The 27,495-nt window shown below is 41.9% G+C and overlaps 1 protein-coding gene across 4 annotated transcripts in view; it reads right to left on the bottom strand.

Moving 5' to 3' along the window:
- The window catches only part of LOC123030055 (venom factor-like), a 127,265-nt gene extending 110,815 nt beyond the window's left edge, over positions 1–16,450 (bottom strand). For all 4 annotated transcript variants that reach the window (XM_044443619.1, XM_044443621.1, XM_044443620.1 and 1 more), the window contains exons 1-6: positions 16,359–16,450; positions 9,667–9,859; positions 8,307–8,469; positions 5,739–5,809; positions 2,270–2,352; positions 675–757 (exon numbers count right to left, since the gene is read on the bottom strand). In XM_044443619.1, coding sequence (XP_044299554.1) covers positions 675–757; positions 2,270–2,352; positions 5,739–5,809; positions 8,307–8,469; positions 9,667–9,859; positions 16,359–16,429 — 664 coding nt within the window. In that variant the 5' untranslated portion in view covers positions 16,430–16,450. The remainder of the gene's footprint in view (positions 1–674; positions 758–2,269; positions 2,353–5,738; positions 5,810–8,306; positions 8,470–9,666; positions 9,860–16,358) is intronic.
- Between the last annotated feature and the right edge of the window lie 11,045 nt (positions 16,451–27,495).

The raw sequence follows: 27,495 nt of genomic DNA, 5'->3' as shown, positions 1-27,495 counted from the left end.
TTGAAATATATAAAAAATTGTGTTACCTAGTGATCTGGTATCAAAGCTTAAACAAAACATCTCATATCATAATTGTCATGAGCAAGTCACCTCCCTCCATCCTTCTCCTCATCAAACTCAAACCAAAACCTTAGAAACATAGTTCTTAAATTGAAACTCTTTTAGCTACAGAATAGTATAAATCAAAGAAAAGCCTCCTAGAAGAGTGGTGGGAGAAGCATTGCCCATGTAAAGGGTTGACTCCAAACTGAAACTTCTCCTCCTTCCCTCCCTTTATTGAAAGGGAGGGAAAGAGGAGGCCCTTGCTGCTTGAGTGTGAGAAGCCACAATTCTGGACACTTTGCACTTCATCTGCTCACTTCACTTGCCTGACTGGGTCAAGGTGGGCAAATTCTCATGCTCTGCCTGAGAAATGTCACTAGGAAACCTTGCAATTGTCAGCTCCTCCATTCCCCCTTGCTCCTTTACTGCCTCCTCAGGATCAGATAAATCTCTCTGAGCAGATTGTAAAATGTAAGAGACAAGACCCCTCTTTACATAATACCCCTAGACAAGAACCAATCTGTCACAAAAGGTAAACGTTGGACTTCTTTGGGAAAGAATCAGGTGATGAAAGGGGGGATGAAACCTGGCCTGTGGCAGAGAAGGTTCTGAACAAAGACAGGCATTCTTACCAAGCTCCCTGACTTCAAATTGTGTGATGAAGGTCTGCTGTGGAGAAATTTCACCCCTGGCTATAATTTTCCAGGTACCCAAACTAGAGAAGGAAATAAAAAGGTATTTTAATTGCTCCTGCTTTATCAGCTCATGGTTATTGTGTGTGTGTGTGCACGCGCGCGCACGCACGCACGCACACACACACACACACACACACACAGCCATCGGTGTGTATAGCATTTTAAAAGATACTATAAGAAAGCAGATCCCAGCCCTTGAGGAGGTAACCATCTAAAATTTGATAGAGCAGAAATGTGATTAGACAGGTAGGAGAAGAACCAACCAGCTAAAAACAGAAGCGCAAGAGACTTAGGACATTGCAGGCTTTCAGGTCAGAGATTGTCTGTATCACAGGCAGCAGAGAGGTTGAGCATAAGGACTGAACAGGCGCCTGGGCAATGAGGAGGCCATCAGTGATTTATGTGAGGACAGCTTCAGTGGACTGTCAGGGGTAAATCAGATTGGAGGGCACTGAGAGTGGAATCAGGGGAAAGAGTCAAGGCAGTGGAAGAAAAGAGGAAGCCCCGGGTATGTCCAGGTATAAATTAGAATGCTAGTGGTTAGAAAAGGAAGACGAGTTAAAGGATTTTTGCCTGAGAACAGGGATGAGAGTAGCATGTTTTAACTTGATGCATTGCAGAAGAATCCAGAAAAGAGTAAGAGGATAATAATGGAGATCCTGATACTGCTGTGGCTTGTGGTCACCACTTCTAATTGGCTTAACAATGCTTACATTTAATGGGGCAGCCCTACCTAGGCTTAAATCCAAGACTGCAGCCAATGGTTCTAGAGAGCAGTCATTTAAGACATTGAGGAACTTAATCTGTTTGTCAGAACTGGAACATACATTTGTCCAGTCAATGTCTGGGTAGCTGAACTCATCCTTTATTACCACACTGCCATTCTCCATCTCAAGCTTACTTTGAGCATTCTGGTCTGGGGAACAACAGCATATACAGTACCTTGGACTAAATTACTCTGGAGCCAGGTATTGTCACCCACAGAGCTTCTGCTGGGGAGTTTGTTCCTTTTAGATTAAGTCTCCTGAACTCTCTGCCCTCTTTGATGTACATTCTCCAGTATACCCTTCTCTGTCCTATAGAGTTCATATCCAGAGATAACTGCATTCCATTGGTTCTCTCTGTTTCTCCAGATGTTTTGATACTTATCAGCCAAAAATAGAGAGTTAAGCATGGAACAGAAAGCCTGAACCTGAAAGCTTGACTCCTGGATATGAGGAGGCTGAATCCTGACTCCTCTTCTGCTCAAATCCTCTGGAGTTCATTCAGTGGCCCTGGGCAAGTCATTGTCCAGCCATCTAATCTGTCTCGCAAGTTGTTGTGAGGATAAAATGGCATTGTCTCATGTGTGCTGCCTTAGAAAGAATGGTGGGATACTACAAGTGGGCTACATAATTACAGAAGTGTGTGGAACTTTGGGGTATGCAGCAGAATAGAGGATATATGTACATCAGTGAGTTTTCTCCCAAAACTACTATTTCAGATCAGTTTTTGTAGAGATTAACTACATGCTAATAATCATGGTAAATTACCTGACAATCTCAGGTATCTCGTAATTCAGCCTCATATCTCCAGAGTTAATAACATTGTGGCTGACAAGAAAGCCTTCAGGTGTCTGAAAAGGAAGGTGAAAGGTTTATACGCAACTAATGAAAAATATTTCCTCATTTTCCCTTTCCTCAGGGTTCTCTTCTGCTGCCTCAGATTACTGATGCTCTTTTTGCTTCTGGACTGCACTTAGCTTTTGCAGCTCCTCCACTCTGTCTGAAAACGTTTCATTTTCCTTTTTTGTCTGGAGAGTGGGTACTCACTGTTCCAGTGCTCTCACCTGTTCTTGTAAGGGGACTACTAATATGCAGCTGTTGCAGTTGTTGCAACAGTAACACCGTGGAGTCTCCTTGGTCCATTGGGCAACTTTAGTGATCCTGTTGTGTCAAGCGGTACTTTCAAATGCCTTCACTAAAGCTTAGGAACACAGCCCTACTAGTAAATGGGAATGTGTTACAAGGAAGAAGACAACTGTGTGTGGTACATGTGTGTGTGCGTGCATGTGCATGGGGGAATTAAAGTGAAATAAAGAAGAGAAACAAATGGGGAAATATGTTAGGGACCTCTCCTGCTGAACTCCTGTTTGTTCGCTCTCTGGGAGCTTGGCTGCTTTTATCCCAGAGGCCCTAGACCTGTTCAAAGATTATAAATATTTTTAAAATGTTTAAACAACCAGAGAGCTTCAACTCTGGAACAGTATAGAAATTAAATGGTAAATAAGTAATATGCAAATACTGAGATCGAGCCTGGAAAGATCTACAGGGAAAGAATGTGCTCCACTGCCAAACTGTGGCACCTCCTTGAGGTTTTGTTCCTGACAGGGATGAAGGGATGATTTGAAACAAGGAAACAGGAAGGAAAAAAGGGGTAACAAAGAAAATTCCTTAGCCTACAGGAGGAAGGGGCTGAGATCAGATAGCACAGAGTGTGAGGAAACTGGCACGTAATCAAAATGACTGAGCTCAATGACTTCCTGAATGTTGACTGGCATGCCTGGCAGGGCAGAATGGGCCTACTGTAATTCACCAGGGAGGGACGAAGTGGGAGAGAAGGGCTGGTATCGGAGCAGTGCAGAGTAGGCGGACAGAAAAGATTGTAAACTCCTGGTACCCTAGCCAATGAGGGGAAAGGAGGAGGGACAAAGCGATGGGGAGAGGGCATAAGTTTGGAAGGTAAACATGTGCTCAGGGAGTTGGAAGAAGGGAAGGAAACCATTCTGGTTCCCTTTATTGCAATAACATTTCAAAAAGAACTCTCTGCATGCTTAGAATATGTTTCTCTTCTGAAGGAAAGGAAAGAGTTTCTAACAGTTCCCAAAGGAAAGTTTGTTATAATCCATTATCAGACACTTACCCTTCTATCTAGCTTGCTTTACTAAAATGTCATATTGTGCATAGTTGCATTCCAGAACAATGAACCTATACACCAGCCACCTATAGCTTAGAACTAACACAATCAGAACTGGCTTGTTCTAAGAGAATTATTCATTGCTAAAGCATATCTTACAATTTTTTTACTGGTCCTAAAGAGAAGGGGGAGAAGAGCTCCCCACCCCCTTCCTCTATAAGGATGGTGACAATTTCTACTTTACTCTCTTAAGAAGCTTTAGCAAAGTGGCCTGAGCTCCCAGCAAAGCACACAGAAACAGTGTGGTGAAGCAGAGCATTGGAATTAGACCAGAGAGAGAGTTCTCGGGTCAAATCTCTACTCAGTCATGAAGCAAACTGGATGGCCTTGGGCAACTTATTCAGCCATGGCTATGCACATAAAATGGGTTGCTCAACCCACACCTCTGGATATGAACAATAAATATATGAGTAACATAAGAAGTAAACATCTCACATACTTGAGCAATTTGTGTGATCAATCACTTTATTCCAATATAGACAAACAGCTGTACCTAAAGGGTTCAACGGTAAACTCCTGTGTAAGAGATTTCCAATCCCAGTTTCTTTCTTTCTTTTTTATTTATTTAAACAATATCAACGGGTTAGTTTTCCTGTTATGAAAATTCACAACAATTTAGAAACTCGTTAGGAAAAAAGAAGCAAGTAACTTTCTCAGTGACTACCTCGACCAATTACATCAGAGACAGAACTTGCTTTTGATTGAATCTATACTCTGACCTGGTTCATGTAATGAGAAGCCACGGTGGGTAAATTTCTCTGTGGGGTTTCTTCTTGCAGTGCTGGCCATCATTTTAAAAATTCAAGCCATAGCAGAACTGGGGGGGAAAGGATGCCACAGCTGGAATGGTTAACAAGTCACCCAGATCCCATGGCCTGTTTTCAGACTGGTGAGTGGCTTGTTAACCACGCTCCCCCGCCCCCCGCACCTGTGTTTGCACATAACAAGTGATGGCACCCACTTGACACTTTAAAGTGGCAGGCAGCACTGTGACAAGAAAATTTATTCATGTCTTCCTGTTAACATGCAAACAAGTTCTCCATCTCAGGGCCGTCTTCATGCATGGGCCTGAGGGGCACTTGCCCATGGGCCCCATACTAATCTGTGTATGATAACCCTTGGAAAATGGGAAAACTTCCAAAATTAACAGTAGTTGTAGTTGTTGTAGGGGCCCCAGCGCACTGCTTTGCCCGGAGCCCATAATGCTGTTAAGACGGCCCTGCTCCATCTCAGTCAGGAGACCGGCATCCACTGCTCAAAGCTGCTCATATGAATTGCTCTTTCAGACCCGCTTTTCTGTAAGAACTGCTGCACATGAGCTGAAGCCCAAGATTGCGGCCACCAACTGGCTCAGAGTATTTCAATGCACCCGGTCTTGGTGGCGGTTGCAGCTCAAGGTATTTCAACATACTCAGTTTCTGGCATCCTGGCGGAGCTGCCAAGGAACATGAGAAGAGCCATGCTGGATCAGACCACGGTCCTTCTGGCCCAGCACTCTGTTCACACAGTGGCCAACCAGTTGCCCATGGGACCTACAAACAGGCCTATGTTCCCTACCCAATAGTGTACATAGCCATACTGCCTTCAATACTGAATTTCTCTAATCACCTTTTAAAGCCATCTAAAATGGTGGTCATAACTACATGCCATGGTAGCAAATTCTATAGTTCAACTAAGCACTGAGTGAATTAGTGCTTTTTTATCTGTCCTGAATCTCCCAGCAATCGATTCAATGGAATGCCCCCAGGTTCTTGTATTATGAAAGAGGGAGGTAGCAACTTTTCCCATGCCCTGTCAAATTATGTGCAACTCTATCATGTCTTCTCTCATTAGTCTTTTTCTATGTTAAGTAGTACCAGGCACATATCTCAAATGTACTGGTGTGGGGGTTAGCAAGGAGTCAGCTTCTCAGATTGCCAATTTGGACTGCCAGGTGCTCCTGAGTAGAAACACAACAAAAATATAAATGCTGAAATTTAACTGTTAGACACTCAGACCAGGCTGTATGATTCAAGAGCTGTGTACAGGCACTCTCACAGTGCTCACCTGAAAGTCAACAATAATTCTTTTCTTCACAGACTCCAAGTTTTGATTCACAGAAAATACACGACAGCGCACTGGGAAAGAAAAGAAAGAGCATTATTGTCACAAGTACTCTCCTTTCCTTGTTTGGAATTGTCTGTCTTTAACTCTCTCGATATCTAATGCTGCCACCAGGAATTTAATTCCAGCCTTTTTAATCAACCTCCCATTGTATTCTGCCCAAGCTATAAGGCTCCTTCATTGGAATATGTGATCCTGAGGATGAGACAATGGAATTCAATCAGCCTTTGGTTCTAAGTTAACAATTTTTTTACAAAAGCGTTATCTGTGCAATAAGTGTATTGGTTTCAAGATATTCAGTAACTTATTTCCTTAGTAAATAAAACAATGCATATTAACAGCTTCTGACTGTGGTATCTCATTTTTCTCTTCACAAACACTCCTCACTCATAAATCCTCCTTTCTCTCCTGCACTCAGGTTTCTCATTGCTTCTATCACTCATACCCTTATAATACTTGGCAAAATTTGGTTTTGACTCCCCCTAGTCACTAATATGTCCTCCAAGTATTCTACTCCTACTTAGTCCCTCAAGTGCTTTTCACAGTGTTACCAATGACGCTCCCTTTCACCCCACTTAGGCTAGCCTAAGGAAGACCACTTAGCCAGAGAGCCGCAGCCATGTTGTATTTCCTGTCCAGGAGGGAGGAGGGGGAGACAGGAGAGCAGTGAACCCTGCGTGAACTCCTGCGACAGGCCCACTGGATGTCAAGGAGGGCAAGTGGGGAGAACCCTTGGCGCCTGGGACCCGCTGGAATCTCAGTTAAAGTAGCAAAATACATTATGAATTACAAGAAGGAGAGAAACATGAAGCAGGTGTGAATGGTTTGGAGATTATTAGTGGACATATGGGAAGGGAAGTCCTTGGAACAATAAAGAGTTTTTCTGTAAACTAACAAAAGGAACAGTGAACAATATGCGAATGTATCAACTTTGTATCCAGAATCATGTTTGTGATGTGGGGTATATATTAAGTTATAAGCCTAAAGAAGCCAATGGAGATGGATCAAAACAAGTAATCAGCATGTGTCTGAACATGTCTGATTCACTGTATAAAGGAACTCCCGAGATATGGGTGAAAGATGCTTATCAAGTAATTTTTAAACCCCTAGAGATACTTTCAGGTACTGATATGGAATGTTTAGAGGAAGTTAGTACTACAGCTTTTGGATTCTGGTCTTCATACATCTTTACTCTCAGTATTTTTCTTCCTTGTAGAGAAATATGGATGTGTTTATGTACAAACTTTACTAAATGAATGCATTTCTCTTGCACTTAAAAAAATATTTTTCTTCTATTAACTAAAGCACATTTGTGTGCTTTTTTTTTCTAGTGCATGCAATTTTCATGAGCATTTTTCCAAGCATCTGTATCTTTCAAACACATATTTTAATGCAAGAATTGGATCACAAGCATGTAATAGGGCAGAAAAGGGCAACCCAAATGATTATGGGGCTGGAGCAACTGTCTTACAAGGAAAAGTTACAACATCTAGAAAGAGATTATTCAACTTAAAGAAAGGGTGAGTGAAAAGAGACATCCTAGGATGTACAAAATTATGCATGTTGTGGAGAAATTGGACAGGGAGATACTTTTCTCTTCCTCTCATAATCCTAGACCCTGGTTTCTTCCCATTAAGTGGAATGAAGGGAGATTAAAGACAGATAAAAGGAATTACTTATTCACAGGGCACAAACTACAGAATTTTCTACCACAAGGTGCAGTGATGGTCACTTATTAAATAAATAGTTGAATAAATAAGTATAGTATTAAAGAAACAGTAGAAACATAAATAGCTATTAAAGACTATGAGTCATGTTGACAATATGCTATCTCCAGTATCAAAGATAGTGTGCCTGTGCATACCAATTGCTGAAGGACACACACAAGAGGCTGGCATTAGGCATCCCACAGGCAGATAGTTGGCCACTGTGTGAACATGAACAATGGGCCTGAGGGACCATTGATCCAATTCAGAACAGCTATACTTTTAAAATGTTTTCTGAAATGTGTTGATCTTATTGCAAAGTCTATTAAACTCCATTTCCAATTCTAGGAGGTGCTAATTGGGTAATCTTGTATAAATTCACAAGCCCAGAATGTGCAATTTCTTTCACATCCTTACTTAATGCATTTTAACAGCCTTAACTAAACATAAAGAGAAGGATATTTTTTTAAACAGAAAATTTCAAAGGGCTTTGACTAGGGCATTATTTTCCATGCCAATCTTCCATTTGCTCCAATGTCATTTGTGGTCAATGACATAGATTGATTCTATTGATAAAACAATAGAAGCATTTTAAAATGAAGCATTTTAAAAAATGAATGACCGAAGGTGGAAAAAGTGATCCCTCTTCCAAGCTGCTTTCAGCTTTAGAGTTACTGCAAGAGGCATCTCATGACAGTAAATATCTAGCAGAGAAGCCAAAGGCAGATCCCAAGAAAGCTACTCATTCCACATGCCTACTGTGGTCCCAGATACTTGTACAGATGGAGCCAGCAGGGGCCTTTACCGAAAGATCCAGGTGTATAAACAGGTTGATCTGTCTGAATGAAGATATAGGCATCCTGGAAGGAGACCAATACCACCTTCTCCAAAGTGAATTGAGGACAGCTGGCCTGAACAACCACGTACTGGCGTTTCTTTGAATTCATCTTCATATTTCTAGCAGAAACCTGTATGGAATATTGGAGATTAGAAACATTTCCTAGCAATTACCAGCATGACAAATGCTATCACAGAAATGATATTCAAGGTGCTGTAGGATAGGAGCCCCTCCACAGGATACCTAGAATACTCCTAGACATGCACCCTCTTGTCTTCCCTTGGCTCTAAGACAATGACTGCTGATTTTTTAAAATCTTAGGCAAGGGTAGAGAAACTTCATGAGAAGTGGGAACAATCCAGACTGGACATGGCCATATGTTGGGAAAGTCCAAATAAATCCTCAAAGAAAACAATATGCTTTTGCATGTCCTCTAAAACAAAATCTGGCAGCAGTGCCCTTATTTTCAGATAAGACAAGCCCCTAGCTGAAACAATGCTACAGGCCCATCTGCAACTGCACTTCCTATGCAATGTAAAATACCTAGCTGTCAAGACCCGAGGCAGCTTCAGGGCTCCCTCTGCTGGCCAAGGCCTGGCAGAGCTGCTCTGGTAGTTGCAGGATTCTGTCCTCAGCCCACTGCAGCTGCCAGGGCTCTCATGAGTTCCACCTGGGGAAGAGCTATATAAGAACCAGCTCTTCCCTTCAGAAGCTGCCATGACAACAATGGTCTCCTGTTGTTGGTGAAGCTCTTCCTGGTCTGCTAGACTTGGTACTCTGTGCTGATTATCCTGCCTGTGTCCTCTTCTCTCCCTGACTGGTCTGTCTTCCTCGGTTCTCTGAGCCTTGGCTTGCTCTGGACTACATTTTAAACTTGTTAAATTTCAGTATCCCCTGATTTGTTTTGTTATCTGTTACTCAAGTCTTTTTTCTGATGCCTATAATTTCTCAGTGTTTCTGTATTAATCTCCATTGTCCTCACCTTCTCACCCATTCAGAACCTCATTACTGCCCTGAAACTGTGTACATGACCCACAAGTTCATAGCCAGTTCAGTATACTGGCTACCCAACTGCGCTGGTTTTTCTCTGTCAGAGTAGGATTCCTGGGGAGTCCTGCCAATAAACGGCTGAAACTGAATGTAGCATCTTCTGTGTGACTCCAAGACTTCCTGTCACATGCAGCTGCTGGCACTGACCCCCAGTATGATTGCCTGATATGATTCATTCACACAAATATACATTTTCCTCTACTGCAATCAGCCTTTTAACAATCCTCAGTTGGTGGCAATGGAAGCTTTTTAATTGCAGCAAGGCCCATAGACCCACCTTTATGATAGGTGTTGCCATCATTCCATTTCCTTGGTCCAGAGTAGCTCGCACCATGAATAAAACATTACTCTTTTCTGGGAATGTATACACAGTTACTACGATTTCTGTTGGTGAGCTGAGTCCATGAGCCTCCACTACAACCTTCTCTTCACTGTCCACCCACAGAACATTAGGTGTGATGAGGGAGTAGCTGTGAAAGACAAAGATTTCATGCATTTGTTTGAGCTGAAGTATCAGGCCACAACTCCACACCGTATGTCTATGTCTCTCTGGAAAAGTGAAGAAACAAACACCCTCTAGAGTGGCAGTGCTCATGCTCATCCCTGTCATGGGCATGACAGAACAAATGCAAAGTAATAAGTGACATATTTGAGGTGCTGAAGCCATGATGTAGGAACATAGGCAGCAATTCATTTGGGCTAGGCCAGAATTCTGAATTAAGTAAAGAACAGCAACTTATTCACTCCCTATGAAGAAACAAGAAAAAAAAATAATGTTTTGTTTCAATAACTTAGGGCCTAAATGGGTTGACAGATGTTAAAAAGCTTTTTACTAGAGACTTGTGTCTTTTTACACTGTAAATATGGTGTGCTAGCAAATTGGCACTGACTGCTGCCATTAAGCCAGGAAAATTAAGCGCTGTCTGTATGGGAGGGTGAGAAATTGGAGAATAACTGAACATCTAAGGTTGCCCATTGGTCCTAAAGTTAAATAGAGAAGGGATGGCAGAATATTGGCTGCACCAAAGTGGACTGGCTGCTGGGTTCTCACTGGGGTGAATATAGTCAACTGTGGAAAACTCTTTAAGAGGAGTCTGAAAGGAGACTTTTCCTGAGGAAGAGAGGATGGGGTGCCTGAGATGGAAATCAGAGAGAAGACTACCTTTCAAGCCATCATTGTTAGGTCTGTGGCTTAACTGGGATGGCGCTTGATGCAGTAATGGGCATAAAATTGGTTAGGGGTAGGCACAAAGGTATGGTAGGAAAAGTAACCATACAAAAACCCTGTTTAAAAGTGGTAGCAGCCTTCAGTCTGCTTTATTGTGTTTCTTTCTTTTCAATAAAATATTAAATAGTTTCTGTTGTCACTTACCTATTTTGATTCACACTTAATGGCCTTAAGGGAAAAGGCATATTTTACAGTAAAGCAGTGCAGTTTAATGATGGAAATGAAGGGGGCAACTGCCCAGTGATGGCAGGTGATCTGTCACACTTGAGAATAGGTATCCGATTCCCCTAATAGAGGCCTTTATCCTATGACCAAGTTCTCCACACCCTTGTACAAGGCAAGATTCATGGAGGAAGTGCACACTCACTCGGCAAATGTGTGCTCCCCAAACTGCATCTGCTGAGGCAACCTGAACACGAGCACAGGTGACATTTGAGAGCTGGCAGCCAAGGGCAGGGAAGGTGGAGTCATTTTATGCCCACTGGTTACTTCCTGAACTCTGGGTGCAAGCCCATTTTGCCATTTTTTCAAAGGCCAGAAGAAGCAAGGTGACAGGAAGCAGAATTGTAAGAGGCCTGGGTTAATTTTCAGGGGAGCTCAAGGGAAAGACTAAGCGGGCCCTCCGGCCTACAGATTTTCCCCTGCAAATGCCCCTCTCCATGCCCCTGCCCTCTCACTCATCCTCTTAGGCATACAGTTGACACTTGCACTCCAGGAGCAGAGAGGTTGTTTTCATTTCCCTCGCCCTGCTGGGAACCGAGCTTGAGGCAGCGTGCTGAGCCACTTGGTGCCAAATAGCTTCTCTTCTCCCCCGCGCTTTGTGAAGATGGCAACAGAGGATTTGCCAGAGTTGTTCTCAGTAACATTCACCTCTGTAGCATGAAAGAAGGATCTCTGGGATGGTGACAGGCTTGATGAATACTACCTTTTCCAGATGACTGTGGAAGAGCAAGGTCTCATCAACACCAAAGGTTTCTATTTCTAAATTCTTTTTTGGGTTGTTGTGGGGGTTTTAATATCATTTCCATTATGTTGTGGGTTTTTTATTTTTATTTTTTTAATTTTTTGGGTGAGAGATGTTGGCACTATCTGGGATGTTTGACTCTATTTTGGTTTGTTTCTAGTTCCATTCTTTTTTAAATTTTACAGGTTTTGTAAAAATTCCATGTTAATCACAATGAATATTAGTTTGAAATGTTTGGACTGAAATAATGCATGATTTATATGTTGTATCATTTAACAGTAGGCAACTTCTGGTAAAACATGCTCGTGCAGAGAGGTAAGCAATATGTTCTTTCTTTTTCTATATTTAATGTGATATCATAGCTTTTAAATGAACAGATGAGACTGCCCCCTAGCTTAAATGAGCTTAATGTCAAGGTGACTTAAAAAAAAAAAAACAAAAAACAAGAAATCCATTTGATAGCTCTAGCTATACATTTGTCCAGAAAAGATTGGGCAAGAAGATCTGTGTACCAGATACCTACACAAAGGTTAAAGGGACTACTATTTTAATTCATTGGTGACTCTTCAATTTAGCAAGGGATTACTGATCTTGATGGTTGCTTTCTTTATTCTGGTTGGGAAATATATTAATAGAGTAATTGTCATGATTAATGTGTATGCACCTAATGATTCTCTGGTGGTTTCATGAACATTTTAGCAAGATTGTACATCCTTTACTGGATTGGGCTATACCTGCTCTCAAAAGGCAAACAAGGGTGAGTTTTACACTTCAGACCTATATGATTGAATTTGGTTTCACTGCTGCTTGGATAATTTTGTAATTTGGCAAGAGACACTAACCCTTCAATTTCCTTGTCCATTATAACAGCTTCTGATCAGGCCAAAAGCAGCAGGCCAAAAGCTGCAGAAACAAAAAGATTATTATTTTTTATTTCTACAACGTTGCTACTTCAAATAAATGCTTGTAAGACTGATATGCTGGACAGCTCAGGCCAAGATCCAGTCTGATTGACATTGAAAATTTCGGATTTGCCTGAGGGCCCCTGGGCTTTGGAACTGGAATGTTTATCTTCTGAAACATGAGGTGTTTTTTAAAAAACAGTTTTGTGCTTACTCAAGTATTTTAAAAATTAATGGGGGTTCTGTTGATTCTTCAGCCTTTTATATGGAACTGAATTATTGCTGATGCCACCTATAAGAATAAATAAAGCATACCAGAAATGAATAAGAAGTTGAAATTTCTTATAATCCAGCTTGCTTCTAGCTTAACTGCACAAAATGTTTATCAGGAGTTGCAAAATGTTAGTAAAACAAGTACAACGTTTTTTACAACAGGAAGAATTTGCTTTAATCGTTTTATGGCATTTGGAAAAAAAAGGTTGCACATCCCAGTAAGCGTTTGGTAAACAGCAAAAACACTGAAACATTATTTCAGCTGTTAAGGATGCGAGTGGTACAATGCATACCTCTGATATATACATAAACTCACAATTGTTAAAGTTTTATTCTGATTTGTTCAGTACAGCAAGCAAATTATCTGAGGAGAACATGGATTATTTTTCTTTCAGGTTGTTCTTCCATAATGGCAATTTCTCTTGGCGTCTGAATGTTAAAGAAATTATGGAAACAATTACAAATATGAATCCTGGGAAATCACTTGGTTTGGATGGCTTTCCACATGAATGGTAAAGAAACATTTTCCAAATTGTTAGTTCCAAAGCTTTAGCTTTATAATTATATCTATAATCATATTTTGATTTGGACTGCCTTTTTATTATTAAAGCTTGCATTACAGTGATTCTTAAACATGGCAAAGATCACACTCATTGTAGTAACTACTGACCTACTTGCTAATTAATATAGTTACTTAAATAGTTAATGCAATTCTGGCTGATAGAGTGCTATAGTTATCACTACCCTGGTTTAACCAGATCAGCTGGGATTTACTGAACCTAGGAAGGAGGCTGATAATTTCAGGTTATCAAGTTGTTGATTTGATAGCTTTAAAAACTGATAGAATAGACCAGGCTGCCATTATTTCTTTAAATGCTGAAAAGGCATTTGAAAAAATATACCAGAAATTTATTTTCATTGCACTAAGCTTACTAGCAGAATTTATTTAATAGAGTAGAATTATGACCATAGTCTCATCTTGGCTTTTTTTTTCCTTCACTTGGGAGAGGTAACAGGGATATATACTTTCTCCATTGATATTTGATTCATGTTTGGAACTCCTGGCATGTGCTAGTAGTATTCATAGATTTGTGCATGATTGTTTAGAATTAATATTATTCTCTATGCTGATGATGATTTATTGTTTATCTCTAGCTTTCAAACAGTTGTTTGATACTTTGGTAATTTGACCGATTGAAGTTTGAACTGATGCCAGTTGAAAACACTACATCTCTTAGCATATTACTTAACAGGCAGTTTTTATGGTGTCAGATCTTATTACTTGTTTGGGAATACTTATTCTCAGAGACATAGCACAACTTGAATAATGACAATTCTATGGCCATCCAGAAGCTATGTAGATGACTATGGGAGACTTCAAACTCTGCTATTAAATCAGCTCTCTAAGACTTTACAGGATGTGAAAAGTGTGGAGGCAGTCTCATGGCAAATTGACTGTACAGGGGAAACCAGATTTTAAAATGGATAAGAAATTTTTTTGTGGTGGACATGGATGGATACTTTGATTTTCACTTTGCATCTATTAGCAAGTGCTGTTAAGTTTTTGTTGTTCTTCACTTTATAGACCAAATACCATTTGCCTGCTGTAGCTGAAAGGCGATACTTGCGATTGCAACATTTGTTAGACCTAGGTTTGGCTCTGCTGCTTTTACAGCTTAACTGGAACCAGTTATGAAGGCTGATCAGTACCAGGATCAAAGGCTGTTTTAGCCTGTAAGTGTCTGCAGGATCAGGAATACACCTGTAGGTGCTTACAGGGACCCGTCACTGGCAATGATGCAGTGCAGCGGCAAGCACCGGGGAGCAGCGTAAAAGGCTTCATGGCACTGCTGCCCACTGCCATAGCAACGTGAGTTGTTTGGTGGCAACTCTGTGCTTCAAGCTCCAGCTTTGCCTTGCTCTAGCTTGCCTGACTCCTCCTCTGATCCAGTCTGTTCCCACTTCTATCCTTGTCTCTCGCCTGACCCTGGCCTACTAGGTACATGCACCCATCCTCCCTGACCTCGTCTTGCTTCTGATCATGACTGTCTTACCAGTACCTGACCCTTGGTCTTCTCATGCATTGTGCTTTTGCCTGAACCATATTTTCTCACTGGCTCTCGACTTTGGACTTCTCAAAGATGTGCTTCTGGTTCTCTCAACCTCAATCTCCACCCACCATCTGCATCCTGACAGTAGTTGCCTACCATGCTTGCCCCAGACATTACAACCAGTAATTTCAATCTACAATCATAAATACTTATCAAGATAGTGCACAGATTTTAAGGCACAATGGAATGGATACTACACTTTTCCACTTTGCTTGAGCAATAGATGCTGATTGGAGACACTATATCTCATAACATTTAGCCACTGTATTTGATGACGTTCGTCCATCGTTTTCGATGAGGACCTTGACATCTAATGCGTTGTGTGTTGTCCACAGTGTGTCCGCAGGTGGCTGGTTTGTCTGTATTTGAAACATCTGTAGATCTCAGTTTATATCTACTTCAGTAGAAAAATAGTGTACTGTGTCTACTGGATGTCACAATGTTTCTTTAATAAGGATTTATCTAAGTTGGCTAATTGCTGGAGATGTAACATCCGAATAGCCTCAACAAATATGGCAAAAGTCAGGGATACTGGGAATTGTGGTCCAAAACAACTGGAGGGTTCTATGCTGAGGAAAGCTGGTATAAAGGATTTATTGAAGACCCTCATTTTGTATTACTCCTACCCTTCTCACTTTTAACTCTGTTAAGCCTTTCTCCCTGCACCATTTCCCTTGTTTGTATCGCTCACCCACAACTTTACTATTTGCCCTTTACAGAACCATATGCAGGTGCCATTTGGATAATAGTTTTGGGTAAGGATTAAAGAAATGACACAGGCAACAGTTAACTCTGCCCTCTTCCATTGTAGCAGCTCCAATCTGATTTGCTGCTCATTTTGATTGCTGCTTTTAATTTAAAAATATAAACAGCTAAAAGAGCTACAGTCATGAATCTCCCATATCTCTTGCATGGCTCTTGGTGGTGCAACTTGAGAACTGCAGTGTAATCAGTACATAGATCACTGTGGAAGTCATGATATGCAAGGTCAGTCACCTGAATATGAGGTCATGGATGACTGCAGCATCCATGCATGAATACAACCCAGCAAACTAAATGCGTCTAGTTGCAAAACATGCAGATTTAAACAAGTTTAATAATAATAATAACTGATGATGACATAATAGTATCTGCAAGTTCAGAGCCAGAATACATGGTGTAACTGTTCCAGAGTTATTTCCATCACACTGTGTTTGCAACGTTCCCAGAAGTACATGGCTAGCATTGTCTGTAGACTAAAGTAAATGGACCTCTGGACAGAACCAGTGGAACTCTTATGTTCATTTATGTGGTTCAAATGCTTTTTGAGCACAGAATTCTTTTCAGAGGAAATTTATTTCATAACCAGTCCTCATAAGAAGGGCATTCTAAATCTGATAGAACTTCACAGCATGTGACATCAGACAAAAGAAGAGATAAAAATGCACAGAAAATGCTTTTCCTGAGCAGAGGATAAAGCCCTATATTAGATTTAAAACAAGAAATACTTACAGCTGACTGTGAGAAGCAGCTGGGAAAGCGATCACCAGGGTAACCACGAAATAGAAAGCAGTCCCCTCCATGGTGCTCCAGAGGACCTGGAGACCAGGTTGTGACTCAGTTATTTGTTCTGTAAGCATCTCTCGCCCTTAAGCTAGGCTGCTTTGCAAACAGCTGAGTGGTTAATCAGTAAATGGAGAGAACAATTAGGGAGGATAGTACTGATAAAAAGTAGAATTCCATGGCCGCTTGACTGGAACAGGAATCTGACAAGTTCTGATCACTTAGAACATGGATGCTTGACTTTTTGGGGAGGGGGTGTTCTGAGGGCCAACTAGGGATTTGACAAGGGTTCTAGGAAATACATGTACCTATGAACAAGCATAATGCACATGCACCCTGGAGAAACATGCACACACACAGGGGTGGGTGGGGGTGACACCTGCGCATACTCATGAAATGGTGCGATTCATTTTCAATGGGCATGCTTTGAAAACTATTTGGCAACTACTGCATTTTGCTGTCAGGATCAGGGTCTGAGTGTCCCTGCAAGTGCCTGCAGAACCAGAAGCATCCATGCAGGGATCAGCCGAGGAGGAATTATGCAGTGCAGCTGGAAGCCTTGGGGACCAGCATAAAAGGCTTTCTGTCACTGCTCTTCTTTGCCACAGCAATGCAAGTTGTCTTGGTGACTCCTGGCGCCCTGGTCCAGCTGCTCCTCCCTGAGCGTGGTTCATTCCCACCTTGCTCTAACTGAATGTTCCTCTGGCTTTGACCTTGGATTGGTAACCTGTGTTTGCCTCAGGTCCCCAACTGGTTGTGAAGCCCCACCTTGCCCTGTTCCCAGTGTTCTGCCTGCCCCAGCTGATGCCCATGTCCCAGTCCTTGCAGTTGTAGGGGACCACAACTCCTGTCACTCCTGACCACTGTCCGTTCTAGCTGGAGGGTAGGGGCTGTAAGTTGTAGTTCAGCAACATTTGGAGATCCAGATTAGAACTCACGACTTCAGACTGAGTAATAGTGGACAGGAAATCCACTTTTCCTCTATTCAAACAGCTTTTAGCTGGATTGTCCTGTCCTGATCATGAACAGAAGCCCATGGCGTGAGTGCCTGAAAGTGGCTTTTAGTAACACAGGGAAAGCAGGGCTGGATTTCACAACTCTCCAAGCAGGTAACTTCCCCCAAGGACGTCTGGGGTGCAACAGTTTAAACAATCCTGGTGTATGCAGACTACACCTCCCAAGCTCCATTCTCTCCTTGAAGAGTAACCCTTCTTAAATGGTTAGTCCTTTGGCCTGGGGCATAGCACCTGAGTCAGACTTTGATAGTACTGGGGAACAAGCAGCAGGAATTTTAAAAAGGAGCGGATTCTCAGGGGAATTTGGCTCAGAGGATTATACCTTCCTGAGTCTCAAGTTCAGTTTCCAGGCACCTTCTAGTAAGCCACTGTTATCAACAGTACTTATAACAAAAGTCTTAATTGCTGTAAATCCAGTTACACAATCAGCTTTTCAGAGGTTTGTGGCAGAACTTCCTGCACTTGTATCCCCAGTAAACCAAATTACTTCCATGAAAGCCACTGGTAAATTGCCTGGCTTAAGAAGCAGTCTCGGTGTTAGAATGCATTCAGAGTCACAATCCTAGCAACAAAGTCCAAAGCAGAATCTTACATTACAAATTCATAGTGAACAAGAATTCACACATTTATGATCAAGGGTGTAGTGGAGGGTCCCCTCAGGGGGGTTGGAGCTCCCCTACTTATTTTGAAGGAGGCTCGGGAGGGGGGTCACTGGATCCCTCCCCTACTACCTCTCAAGAGACTTAATTTTGTTGCATTGTGGCTGGCAGTTGCCACTATGTTGGAGTCCTGAATTTAATGGATTAAGAACAGGGGTGTTTTCTACAGTTCCTGGGACCTGCCTATCTAGAGAGGCCTGCCAGGCATGCACAAATGCTTCCTGTGACACTTTCCCTCATGGTCAGCCTCAGTAAGTCATGTTTTTAGACGGTAAGATTGTGGGCAAGAACTGGCTTATTAATTTCACATAAGCCACTCTGGGAGCTTTTTGGCTGGAGAATGGTGCGTAAAGGTAATTTTAAAAAATCATTCATAATAAATTAGATGAAAAGAAATAACTTGTAGGAACTGCCATTGTTTCTGCCATACCCTCATCTTGCATTCATTACTCAACAGAAATTCCAAAAAGTGACAAAGCTCATTTTTATTGTATAATCATAAGTTGAATTATCTTGGAAAGAGATCTGTAATGGGGACAAGGCTTTGAGGTGTGGTTCTCTCTTGAAGGGACCCCCGCTTCTAAATTTGCCACTACACCATTGTTTACAATAAATTCTAGCCAAAAAATACTCCAAGCACTAAATACATTGATCTCAGCAAATGCATTCTGGTTGATAACATTGATTTAAATGCAGGGTAGGAGTTTGTTAGAGGCCATCTTATGATTACCTATCCTGACAGAGAATTTTAGCCTTTAATTAAACAAAAACATGGAAGAAGGCTTCTGTGTTCCTCCACTTTGAGCTGACAAACTAACAGAATGGCTCATTACCCACAATGTGTTCATCACTACTGAAAGTAACCTCAGGATTCTGGCAATCAGTTTTCCTATTGTATTTGCAGATGACAAGAAGTGCAATGAAGTAAGTTCTAATATATAGGATTCCTCTCTGAAATTCCGGAGACTGTATAGCCAGAGTAAATGGCCTATGGCTATATGCTGATAAACTACTGCTACTGAAATAGATGGCCCAATGGCACAAGTCAGCATAAGGTTACTTCCTATGTATCATTGCAGCAAGAAACTGAGATATTGCTTATGGCCTCCAGTATGAGCTTTCAAGTGAACCAATTGCTCTGTTTAAAGACATGGTGGCTGAGTGACGCAGTCCTTTGCCGTTCACCACTGACTTCAGTGGAAGCTAGGAAACTGAAGTCTCCTCTTGCGTTGGTGCAACATCATTCCAGCATGCGTGGGTGGAAAAGAAAACTTGGGAATCTGGGAATCTAGGAATCTTCCCTGCTCCATCCACTTTACCTTTGCAAAGATAGTGCTGTACCACTGTGGATTTAGTGCCCTTTGGATCCACCATCTCTGGGAGTTTTAGGAACAGTCTTATCTTTGCACAGTGCACACAACTTGGAGGGACTATTGTGTGAGTGACCTATGCAATTTGCTTTTGAGCAAGCCTTGCCAAATAAACATATAAACATGTTGCAATTGACTATCTTTGAGGCCTGCCCGCATTTCGTTTCTGTCCTGATGTCCTGGCTGGGAAAACAAGCCTCTTACTGGAAACCAAATGCTAACCAGCTTTTCCTGTTGAACTCTTTGGTGTTCTGACTGGCAGCTCTTGCCATATAAAATGCATACAGTCATAACCTGGTGCTACCACATGTTACTTTTGCCAATATTTATTTACTTGCTTGTTTTATTTACAGTGTTTATATACTTCTTCACATCCAAACAAATTCCAGAGCAATAAAATTTATTCCTAAGACCTGTATAAAGAACAACGGTGCACAATACCAGAAGCTACTGCTTTTCTTGTTTGAATGATCTTGTTTGTTTGAAAAGTCAGCTCTGTGTCTCCTACATTTGGGAACATTGCTAGTAACTAGTGTTGTGAGCCGCCCCGAGGCTTCGGCGAATGGGGCGGCATAAAAATGTTTTAATAAATAAATAAATAACTCCAAACAGTTTTTGTAACACGCATATAACTATCCACAAGTTGCGAGTACACCAATGAGACCTTCAAATACACAATTATACAAATGTATAATCTTTGGAATCACTGGAGCCCTATACATGTCGTTTCGCTGCAGGTTAACCCTGATTTTTCCAAACATAGTGTGGTGATAACTTGTGATTTGGCATTATTGTTGTGGAGGCATTCCTGACTTCTGTAATACTCCACTGTCTGCAGGGATGTGCAGCCAACCAAATCAGATCATATCAGATGTATCTGAAACAAGAATCTCCCCTGACTAAATCCCCTTTAGGATCAGAATAGTTCTTCTAGATAGAGCTGCACAAACACAGTGGTAGCAGCAAAACAAGCCTCCTTTGTTGTCATCGCTGTAGCTGCTAAAATAGAATCTAACCTACATTGGCTCTGATTTGCCCCATTTTCCTCCCTAATGAAAACCTAAGAAGTAGAAACGATTTTATACTAGAAATTGGAGAGAGAAGCCTGCAGTGTTTTAAGCAGCTAACTCAGTGTTTACTCCTCCATGCTAGGAAGGGGGGGCACAATTTTTGCTGACCGCCCAGTGGACTTTCACTCTACTCTGTACATCTGTTGATAAGCAAAACAAATAAAGACTTGTAATCAGTTTAAAACATTGCAGGCTGAAGCAGGCAGATGCTAAAATGAAAGAGGTAGCCACAAAGTAGTAAAATAAATAGTGTAGTACAGTTGGTTGGACTAGGAATATAGAGACCTGAATTCAAATCCCCCCAAATCGGTGAAGCCCATTCGGTGACCTTGGGCCATTAACTATCACTCACCTAATCAATCTCAGAGGATTGTTATGAGAATAAAATGGGGAGCAGGAGAAAACTATGTATGCTGCTCTGAGTTGTTCAGGTAAAAGGCAGGGTATAAATGAAATAATGAATCTATGACTCTGTAATAAACTTTGACTGATGAATGGAATAAATAGATTTAAAATGTGAGGAGACTGATCAGTGGCATACTCCAAGTGACCACACTTGGGGTACAACAGCAGCTACATGTATTTATTTAATAGATTTCTGTACCGCTTAGGGTTTTCCCTTCATTGAGAAAGGAATATGTCTGAAGCATATAACCTTCCTGGAACTGGTGCAGCTTAGGGCAGCTTCTGTAGGTTAGGGTCACCTTTCCATATCCATAATGCTGTTTCTGTATTTGACTTTGTTCAATTATCCAAGTACTATGGGGGCTGTTTTTCCCCAGTGTCTGACTGGAATGCAGGATATTAAGATGGCTGTTCCTCCCAATGGCTCATGATGTCTTTGGTCTGCAGGCAGAGAAGGAGAAGCAAAGGTGAAAAGCAGCCCTGGGAGGCTGGAAGGAAATCAGCCTGCCAGTCCCAGAGGTGCAGTGTTCTTGCCCCTTTTCCAAGGAGGGGGGCTGGGGTGGGGGGATGGGGGGTAAGCCTGGCATTCACTGGACAAAAATAATTGTATCTGGTCTTTGAGGCAACAACTTTCCTTCTCTTAAAAAAAAAATCATAAAAGCAACAGTAAGAAGGGAAAAAGTCGGTTGTGATTCTATTCAAGTGCTTTTGAGGATTTTGTTGTCTTTGTTACTGTTCTATTTTTTATGCAAGCTATAGTGATTCTGATTGGGAATGGGGCCGGATATAAATGTTTTAAATTAAGTAAAAACATTTGCTGGACCCAAATCCTTCCTCAGCACACCCTGATGCTACTGCAGGGTACCTGCTGCTACCTGGCATTTGAAAAATCTCTCGGGCTGAAGCACCTTACCGGTCAACATCCGCTGCCACCACCAGCCATTCCAGCAGGCTGAGCTGTGGGAGATGAGAGGAAAAGCAGGGTCCTTCCAGCAGCCCTGATGGAATACACCATCCCCTCTCTGCACTTCCCTCCTCGTGCCATTCCCCTGGCGCGCGCTCTCCTTTTCAATGTAAGTTTTGGGCAAGCTTCTTCCAATGATTATTTGTTACCTGCTCTAAAGACCTTTATGGCTGAGCTGCTCAATAAAAATACATGAAATGAATAAATAACATCAATTCTAATCTGTTAATAATATAATCCCAACTACTTTTTCTGCTTCCTAGACTTTTATTACTTCTATTGTTATACTTATGTCCTCAATATTGGCTTTGTTATACTAATGCATGTATGTATGCTTACAGTATTTAAAAATGTTTATTTTTGTTACCTCTATGAAAATCTGTAAAAAGTTTTTTTTTCTTTTAACATTGCTGCCTCTCAGACCAAATTTATTTTGTTTTGTTGATGACACAAAGAGAGGAACATTTGGCTTATGAGTCTATTCAGCATTTTGTTAGGCAATTGTTTTGTTGAATGCTGAGATATTAGAATAAAATTTGTCATACAATCATGGCAAAACCTTGATTTTGCTTTTGAATATCAGCTTTCTCCTACATGTTTTCAAAGTAGGGGGGAAGCAAATGCAAAATATATTACGTCTTTGAAGACCAAGGTATTCATAAAAGCTCGGGACTCCATTCTGTCTTTGATAACCTGACTCTTGAAACAAAATGATAGAAGTCAACAGAAGTCTTTTCGGCCATGTAAATTGCAGGTGTAGACACACTGGTCCAGGAAATGACTGCAACAGGGGACAAGTTGATTGAGGCTCTTCTATCCACCACACTAATTCCCTCCAGAACAGGCTTGTTGAAAGAATGGCAGACCAAAATGAGCAGTCTCTAAACCCACTGGTTAATAACACTTCTGGACACTTGACAACCCTGATGTCCCATTTGTCAGAAATGAAAATGTCAGAGACGCTGATGTCCTTCGTATGTCTGAGAGAGAGAGAGAGAGAGAGAGAGAGAGAGAGAGATTAGCATTCTGAACATTTAATGTGTACCACAATTGCTCCCTCTGCTGGAAACGGTTGGGGCAAAAAACAGTCCATACAATATCCCGAGACAGATGAAAGGTAGAATTAATCTTAGGAAGAGTCACCTATGAGGGTGAAAAATTTCGTTCCCCTTGGAAAGAGAAGGCACAGAGTTCCCTAGCCTTCCTAGCACAGGTGAGTGCCACTAGAAACACCTACTTTCAGGACCCTATGTTTGTATAGAGTTTTCCTCTGCTGCTGACTGCTGCTGATTTACATTTCAAGTCTTTAGGTGGAATGGTTGCATCTGTGAAAGATTTGAAAACTCACATTCAAAGAGGCACATTCTGTGACCCTTTTTTGTCCCAAATTTCAATACCTTTTCAAGAAATCATTAAATACATTAAAATATTAAGATTCAAAATGCATTCGAAATTTTTCCATCCAGTGGAACTTCCAAGTGATATGCTTTATCTTTCAAAAGAGGTAGTACTTTGGTCCAGTTAACAACCAGCTCAGTGTTTTTAATGACTTGGCCACCTGCTATTGTACTGCACATGAAGGGCAATCATTAAACGTTTTCAGGCAGCTACCAAGTGTTAATTAAAACTACCAAGCCCATTGGTTGAAAAGGATCGAGCTATATGGAAGCTTTCACTCTTGCTGCTCTAGTTATAAAATAATATTTCTAGTTTTTTTTAAATGAGGTGAATTATATTGGTTATAGCATGGGTCCTCAAACTATGGCCCTCAAACTACAGAAAATGATCTCTGAGCAAGTCCAAAAGCTCTGAGCCGGCACAGGAGTACTCAATGGGGAGATGGGCGCGATTGTGGTCACACTCGTGCAGGGAAGGTGGGCGCGATCGCGGTCATGCTGGGGGTGGGGGGGAAGATGGCCGCGATTGTGGTCGCATTCATGGAGGGAAGACGGGTGTGCTTGAAGGGGGGAGATGGCCGTGATCGTACCTGCCTTCCCTGCAGGAACGCGCCCGTGCCTGCCGCCGCCGCCACCACCACCACCACCTTTCAACTGGCCCCCTGTTGAAAAAGTTTGAGGACTCCTGGGTAATAGGAACATCTGGATCATGACTGGGAGGGAGTTACCCATTTTACAGCCAGTAATAGTTGTTGGAATTAGAAAAAAAAAATACTATAAATGCAGTGTATGGAGAGAAAAATAATTGGTTGAAGTGTCACTAATACCGTACGTGTTTAGAACTAAAGTCCTACAACTCCCTCTTTGTCCACACATGCATAGTATTGAACCCTAATTGGTTGATCCATGGGATGCAAGAGGTTGCTGGGATGTTTTTCTGTGCACTTCTTGTGTTGCTGTCTCTGTATTGGTTCTGGGTTTACTTTTGCTAACGTACTTTGCTTGCGTCTCTTGTGACAAGAAAGTGCCTGCTGTTGTTGAATAAAAGGCCCCATTTAAAGCCTTCAGCTGTTTCTGGATGTGGTTGGCCAAACTTGTTCTGCAGAAGTGGTGGTATGCAAAGCTGAGCATGTCCTCTTATTTTCTGGGGTTGTCCCCTTTTCTGTCCCATGATGGACTGAACCTCCCTCTCCCCCATCTTGCGAGCCACACCCCATCATCCCTGCCACACCTTGCTTTAGCATCCAGGGTGGGGTGACTTCCTTGCCAGCCCGCCCACGAAGCAGGGTGAGGCACCTGCGGGAAGCAGCAGAATTCAAAGAGCGGTGAGTTGTGCCAATCCCCTGCCCCACAGGCGTCCCAGGCAAAGCCCCAGCCGGAAAAGCCTGGCTCCCCTGTATGTGAGCAGTAAACGTCACCACTTCCCTCAGCCCAGAAAGCCCCCTACCACCTCCAGTGGGTGCTCAAGAGAGCTCCCCCCGCTGTTTTCCTACTCAGGCCTTTGCAGCAGCAGGAAAACCGCTAGCAAGGCTGTTCGGAGCAGCTTCTGCAGCTGTGAGGCCCTTTGGCTCTCATGAGATCTTGGCACATGGCCAACGCTTCATGCTCTCAACCAAGTAGTGAAGCCACAGAGTTCTCATGCCTCCTTACTTCCATGCAGCCTTCTCTTCCTGCCACCACCAGCCCCAGCTGGAAATGCTGGGCACTTTTCTTTTGCTGCCATGCAGGGGTTCCCCAGGTTGGGGCTGGTGCCAGCAGGGAGAGCAGTAGGGGTGGCTGCCCTGCTGTGGGGTGGCAGGAGGGAGGCTTGCATGGCAGTGATGTCGAAGGAGACACAGGAGGATTTCTGGATGGGTCCAGGGTGCCATCAGCCTCAAGTGTGCTGGACATGTGTAAAGCGATAAGGGAGGCTATGGTAATGGGCATGTAATGAGCAGAGCCGGGAGTCAGACTAGATGGCCCAGGAGGTCCCTTCTGACTCGCTCTGTTTCTATGTAATGAGCAACTCCAAGTGACATGCATAGCTTTAACTAATAAAAGTAGGAGCTTCAGCCAATGTTAATTGGTAGAAATAGTTTGAGCAATATTAAGAAGACCTGCGCTGGGGCAAATAATATCCAAACCAAAGTAGAGCTTCTGATGTCCTTTATGTAGAAAGGTATATAAATGATGTGAAAAGTTTGAACAGGGCTCTCTGCAACCATAAGGTGCAGGAAGCCTTTATTTTGCAAAATATTTCTTTTTTTACTCTTACTGCCTTGTTGTATGTCATAGGACCCCATTGTGGCCAACAGTGTGAGTTCTCCTGCTTCACAAGCAAGCAAACTTGCACCAGGCATAGGCTTAATGGTCTTATTGCTCTTCGGTTGTGAAGTTCAAAACAAATGTTGTTCTTCCTTCCCCCACTGTCATTCCATGGATTTACAACAACTTTTACATTCCTGACATGTTATAACAACAACAACAAAACTGCTTGCCAGCCTTGATTTTAAAAAAATACTCTGAAGCATGTGCAGTTTTGTATTTTAATCGTCATGAAATGAGTTAGAAAGTGGAGTTTTGCTTCTCCTGCCTTGCTACCCTCATCTCCTACTTTCTGGATAGTGCCCCACACGTGGGTTGTGATGACCAGACTTTTGGCCCCAAGGTTCAGCCCTAACTGTAGCACGGCCAGATTGGGAGAAATTATCCTGAAGCAATGCAGCGTGATGAAGTAAAGCATATTTCCCCCTTGTTTGGCATGTAGGAGTAAGCCTATCTTTCCCAGTAGCCATGATTTCTGTGCCAGGTTTAACTTGCTGGCAAGTTCAGCCTCTCACTCAACAGTTCCATTAAGTTTTATTAAGTGTCTATTAAATACTCCCCCCTTGCCTCCACCACACATTTCTATATATATACACAAAATAAAAATACCTTCCACTGTAATCCTTGGCATGCTACAAAGTCTCTCCAGTTCTTTTCTGCTAAAACCATCCTGTTGCATTCACAAAGAGGTTCCTTATTGTACAGCATTTACTTCTTAACGCATGAGATCTTCCTGTGCTTTTTATGATGAAAGAGCATTGCTGTATCGCTGGAGGCCAGAGAGGAGCAGATCACCAGTACACAGATCAGTTTTACTCCCTTTCAGTTTTTAATTGTTGCTGACTCACTTCAATAGTTTGCTGGTTCTTCTTCCTCCACAGAGTGTCCCAGAGTCAGAGTGATTTGTATAGTTTTGCCATTCAAAATTAAAATGCTTTCATGACATGTAATGAAGAAATGCTTGTTTCCCATCCATACAGCACATGGTTCCTTGAAGAACTCAGCAAAGGAAATAATAATTAGGCAGCAGTATACAATTCAGCCTATCATTAAAATTACTGCTGTCCCAGAAACATACATTTTAAAAAAGGAGATTTAAGAACACAACTTGACATTTTTCTTTGTTAAAAAGTATCGGTGCCTAAATTGTTTACTTACTGCTTTTTACATACCAATAATAATAATATTAATATGCAATGCCATCAGAGTCTTACAGAATTTAATAGGCAAAAATAGATATCTGCCTCAAGGAACAAGTAATCACAAATCACAATTAGTCCTGCTTTTTTAAATTAATGAACCTGACTACCCCATCTCACTTTCTTTATTTATTTATTTATTTATTTATTTATAAATAACATCTTTATGCTGCCCAAATGTGCCACAACACCTCTGGGCAGCTCACAACCACAAATTTGTCATCACCAAAATGAGACTTTTCTATTCTGTACAAGTCACATGGACCCATAGTTGAGCCCACACATTTAATGAGCATGAAAAATAGGGCAGTGAGTTTAAAAATGAAACATTGGTTATAATGCAGGTTTCTTTATTATACATATCTTTCTGAGATGGACTTTCGCCTTCCACATCAGTACTCTTTAATGTGTAGAAATTATTTGCTGAGAAGTAATTCTTAATAAAACACTAAGGTCCCTGGAAATTAGTTGTTTTTCAGGGAATTGGTTTTGCTTAAATTATATTGCAGTTCCTTCTCCACCATTTTGATAGAACAAAATGGGCAAAATCTTTTCGAGAACATTGGCAGGAGAGAAAGAATGGAAATATAAGCAGAAAAAAACCTGATCACCAGAGAGGCAGCTCAGCGGATCCATTTAATATGTCTGGCTTTGGGCTTGGCATGCATCTGTTTTTTATGTTTTGAAGCAGAAAGGCTGTCC

This window comes from Varanus komodoensis, unplaced genomic scaffold (assembly GCF_004798865.1).
Source record: "Varanus komodoensis strain SLA01 unplaced genomic scaffold, ASM479886v1 scaffold42, whole genome shotgun sequence".
In the NCBI taxonomy this organism is placed as follows: Eukaryota; Metazoa; Chordata; class Lepidosauria; order Squamata; family Varanidae; genus Varanus; species Varanus komodoensis.
The sequence above is the reverse complement of the archived record's forward strand: the minus strand, read 5'-3'. Positions and strand labels throughout refer to the sequence as shown.